General features: G+C 37.0%; 1 protein-coding gene across 2 annotated transcripts; it reads right to left on the bottom strand.

Annotated features, from left to right (window-relative positions):
• Positions 1 to 709: 709 nt before the first annotated feature.
• On the bottom strand, positions 710 to 4561 carry LOC147407732 (protein FAR1-RELATED SEQUENCE 6-like). 2 transcript variants are annotated; one of them, XM_086436447.1, is made up of 5 exons: positions 4116 to 4558; positions 1626 to 3820; positions 1316 to 1405; positions 1094 to 1232; positions 710 to 1004 (listed from the first exon to the last, which is right to left on the bottom strand). In XM_086436447.1, exons 2-5 carry the CDS (start codon positions 3726 to 3728, stop codon positions 994 to 996), a joined length of 2343 nt encoding a protein of 780 aa, XP_086292573.1. In that variant the 5' UTR covers positions 3729 to 3820; positions 4116 to 4558; the 3' UTR covers positions 710 to 993. The 2 variants fall into 2 exon arrangements, with proteins under 2 accessions (XP_086292573.1, XP_086292574.1); XM_086436448.1 differs by lacking the exon at positions 710 to 1004 and having other exon boundaries at positions 1108 to 1247; positions 4116 to 4561.
• Positions 4562 to 4765: the final 204 nt, after the last annotated feature.

Genomic DNA, 4765 nt, shown 5'->3' with positions numbered 1-4765 from the left:
GTGTATGAATAGAGTAAACTTCTAATCTAAGTTCATGATGTTGAACAGAAAGAAATTAAATTTCTTACTTCACTGCATTTGTGGTGACAACAAAGGGATCTGAACCAGCTGCCACAAAAACCAAATGGCTCCCTTTGAATCCTTGAACGGTCAGATCCCCTGCAATGCACCAAAGTTTCTTTCATCACAACTAACAAACAAAAACCATCTTCCAATACAATAAAGTTGATTAAAAAATATCAAACACCCCAGATGGTACGCACCATTAAGCAGTGAAATCCACCACCACCGGCATACATCATGAATGGGGAACCTTGGTAAGCCTACCAAGGACATAATAAATGAAACCAGATCATTACACAGACTAAAACATATGGATGGCATAACCTAGTAAATTTGTCAAGGAAGTTCAAATGGAAATAAGGCACTCCCCTGTACAAAGACACGTTCAATTACTGTAAAAGGCACTCCCCTCTAACTGCAAAGATTTGATGGATCAAACTGACAGCTGAAAATTATATAAGAAATCAACCAAGTCAAAAAAAAATTAAAAAAAAAGGTTGATAGGTATTCATTCCACACCTTTTGGCTGATTCCTGGTTATCACAAAAACCCAAATTTACAATGAGAAATTCTGAGTAAGCATCACTAAACATCACAACCTCAGTGTTGCATCAGGATAAAAGTTGTTATGCATAACACATAGGACTTCTCTTTAAATTCTTATATTCCCCTTCTGTTACAATGTGAACACAAATGTCTTTACAAGCTAGAAATATAAGAACTAACCAAAGTTTCAAAAAGTATTCTATGTAAGGTATGCAATAACAATACAAGTCAAGAAGTCCACATAATTCAATCAAAAAACAAACACAGATTCAACCAAAAATATAATGTCTTGAGGGCCCCCTCCCAAATACAGATTCAAATTCAATTGATCTCCATTGTTGCTTTTTCGAAGTGCTTCCCCTCTCCCGGTCATTTGTTGCAAGACTAAATGTTCCCTGAATTAAGATAAATTTGTTAGCCCAAAAGATGCTAAAAGAATTCAATAAAATGTTTTCTCAATATGCTCAACACTCTTAGATATTACCAAATTTGCGCATCCACTCCGGGGACATGAATTGCTGGAAATTAGTATTGCCTTGGTGGCCAATTGGTCCAACTGGATATGGAGGATTGCCAAAACATGATTGCACCCTGACTTGGCTACCGATCGACTCGGTTTGTTCCTACAAATTTTTAAGCTTTAACATAAATTAGACCCGATAATAAGTATCCAATACGTGTACGTAGTTGCTACCCTTTAACTCACTGTTATGTTTATGCTTTCTTGCGTTCCGATGCTTGGTTGCGTAAGAGATATATCATGTTGGTTGATGTTGTTCACTTCTCCCACCGGTACCTGTCCAGACCATATTTATATAAAACCATGGTTAGTAAATAACTTATACTTAGATAAAACTTAAATGTAAGAAACAAAACAAAGATTAAGATGTTGGTTGTTGTTGGTCTCATAGGCAGAACTTGATTTTTTCTTTGGTCTCATAACGTATTTTAAAAACATATTAAAAAAATAATCAACGATTCCATTACCAATTGTTTTAATATAAAAACATACTAACCTTTTTCTTTTTGGCATTCACTACTTTCTCAACTGTTTCACGTGGTCGACCTTTACGCTTAGCTTGAATAGGGTCAATAACCCTGGTAGTATTTGTTTCTTCACACCCAACACTTACAGTCGGGTGGCCATCGGGATTTTCCTCTTGGAAGGCAAGCAATTCATCCTTCAATTTTTTAATTTCATTCAATGCTAACTTATATTTCATATCTGACATCGACCCAATCTCTGCAATTTCATGACAATGCATGTAAATGTCATCATAACGATCCATCGGAGCACAAGAAAACAAACCAACTTCATCGGAACGTTTGAAGCCATGCAGACGCTTGAAGTCTTTTCTCCATCGTTGTAAGATGTATTGAGCTGGAAGCTTTGTGACATCATTAAGATCAAGAACACAAATTGCATGCTTACACAAAATACCTCGAAACTCAAATGAACGACATATACAATGCACCTCCATTTTTTCTGCATTGAAATGAACTTCAAACTTCTTCGAAATGGGCTCACTACTCCCCTCAATGACCATCCTTTCTTTTACATCATATATAAAAAGAGACCCATTTTGAGATAACAATGTGTATCGACAATTCACCACATTCTTCACCTCTTCTTGAAATTTTGCGAATATGTTGCTTGTGTAAACTGTACGTAATTGTTTCTCAATAGGCATATTAGAAACTAATTCTCGTTCATCATGAAATGAGTTAAAATTCGTTAAAGCTTCATTTTCATATTTTCTTTCCAATGCAACCTCATACTGACTAATAAATTGCTTCAAGGAAGTCTTCGAATTAACATAACTATCAAAAAATGCATTCACGTTTTCATTGCGGTGAGTCGTGGACATTCCTGCCCAAAAGTGATCTTTCACAAACACCGGAACCCATTTTTGTCGAATTTCATATAAGGACCGAAGCCATTCATTATCTTGCAATGCAAAGTCTTCAATCATTTCTCCCCATGTCTGCTCAAACTCTTCAACTTTTAATGAGTCGTACACCGCCTTTTTCAACTTCCGGACAATTGCTTCACGTTCTTTAAAATCACCAAATTTCTCAGGAACCTTCTTCATTATATGCCATAAGCACAAACGATGCCGAGCCTTAGGGAACACGTCAGACACAGCTCCTTGAATAGATTTACATTGGTCAGTTATTATTGCATTAGGTGGTCGACCTGACATGCATGATAACCAAGATGTAAAAAGCCATACATAGCTATCCATTGATTCACTAGAAAGCAACCCACAACCCAACAAAACAGACTGTCCATGATGATTGACTCCGAGAAAGAGTGCAAATGGCATGTCATATCTAGTCAAATATATTGTGTCAAATGAAATGACATCACCAAAATATTGATAAGATATCCTAGATCTTGCATCGGCCCAGAATACATGCTTTAAACGCCCCTCATTGTCAATGTCCATCAAATGGTAGAAATTCGAATTTTGTTTATGCATGCGCATAAAATACTGGTGTATTGCTTCAGCATCACCTTCACCAAGTCTCAAATGCCTTGCACCCTCAACATAAATTCTATCATCTTTTTCATCGAATGATAAATTCTCAAGGTCCCCTGTTCGTGCAACTAATGAAGGAAATGATTTGCATACCGGTATCCCGGCCGTATCGTTTAATTCAAGTTGTTTTTTCAACCACTTATCCAATCTCTTATTGCACCTAGAAAATCTCGCCTTTGATGTACTAACCATATGATTATGTTCTAGATTCACCTTTGTTAAGAACCACACACCATCTACATCCCGTCTTGCATTAACTTTAGCTTTACATCCAATTCTTGAGGACAGTTTTGTTGACCATCTTGCATTGACTTTAGTTTTGCTTCCAACTTTTGATGACATTTTTGTTGAATTTGCATCCGAGTCTCGATGACCATCTGCATCTCGTCTTGCATTTGCTTTACCCTCTTGAACACAAGTTATGGTGCACCTTGTCACTTCTCCTTCTTCACGCCACGTGCTTCGAATTTTAGTACCAAATCCTATTTGTCGAGCATAGTTATTATAAAAAATACAAACATCGCTCAGTGAATTGAACTGCATTCCTTCCTTCGGTGCTATATCGTCTCCACCCATTTATGTGGACTTTCTTCTACCTCACTCCTTACTTTTTCTTTTCCTTTATCTTTCGACGATAATCCTTCAGTAATCATACGATCTTCCATATCCTACATCCAAATGAACAATAAAGAAAACAAATTTAATTCAAAGCTGTGAGTATCTCTGATTGGCACAAAACAGAAAAACATGGAATGTATGAGACAGAAAGTGTTCAAATTTTAACAATAAGAACGCCAATCACACAAACCATTACACCAATCACACAACACAGGAACCCCAACAATCACAATAATGGTGTCAATAATATTTAATAAAATAATCCGAATATTTTCTTTGTATTAAATATTTTAATTATTTTATTAAATAATCAGAATATGAGAGAGAGATTGAGTACAGAAATACCTTTTTTCGAAGCCTAGGGTCCGTTCAATCCAGGAGAATCGCGTCTTCGTGAAGCAGATGGGGTCTAGGGTTTACTTGTTCCAAAGAGAATCAATCAAGTTTTGATGCTCTAGGGTTTACTCGTTCCAGAGAGTAACGAGAATCCAAGAGAATCACAAGAAGAAGATGAAGCTAGGGTTTTCTCAGCAGATAGCAGAGATATTGAGAATCGTTGTTTTGGGTCTCTGTAATAAGCTTCGACAGGCAAACAGAAGAGAAGAAGAACTAAACGAAGAAAAGAGAATCGCAAGTTGGGCCAAGAAGAAACCTGGCTAGGGTTCCTTTCGTTCTAAAGAGGAGACAAATCTCGATTTGAGGAAGAAGACTCGAACGTTTCGATGTGGTTGATTTCTAGGGTTCCTTCATTCCAAAGAGGAGAGAAGAGGTGTCGTGCTAAGTGACCTCTAGATTGAACCTCATATCTCACATCTTGACATGAAAGTCGATGGGAGTCGTAGATTCTTTTTTCAATAGTATCTCGAGGAAAATAATCTACGGTTCCCATACACTTTCACGTTCGGGTGTGCGATGTGTGGACCAATGTTGAGGTCACTTCAGCATTATTCTTTTTTTTTTTCCTTCCAGAAACATGGATGATGACGTGGTAGCTG

This window comes from Akebia trifoliata, chromosome 3 (genome assembly GCF_017979445.1).
Source record: "Akebia trifoliata isolate Shusen 1 chromosome 3, ASM1797944v1, whole genome shotgun sequence".
NCBI classification, from domain to species: Eukaryota; Viridiplantae; Streptophyta; class Magnoliopsida; order Ranunculales; family Lardizabalaceae; genus Akebia; species Akebia trifoliata.
This window is presented reverse-complemented; position numbering and strand designations above follow the sequence as displayed.

Bases quoted from the DNA above. Each gene is read 5' to 3' on its own strand.
- LOC147407732 (XM_086436447.1), bottom strand. From the start codon at position 3,728: ATGGGTGGAGACGATATAGCACCGAAGGAAGGAATGCAGTTCAATTCA. The intron at 1,406-1,625 runs GTTAGTATGTTT...TGGTCTGGACAG, and splicing joins TGAATGCCAAAAAGAAAAAG to GTACCGGTGGGAGAAGTGAA. The intron at 1,233-1,315 runs GTGAGTTAAAGG...AAAAATTTGTAG, and splicing joins AAGAAAGCATAAACATAACA to GAACAAACCGAGTCGATCGG.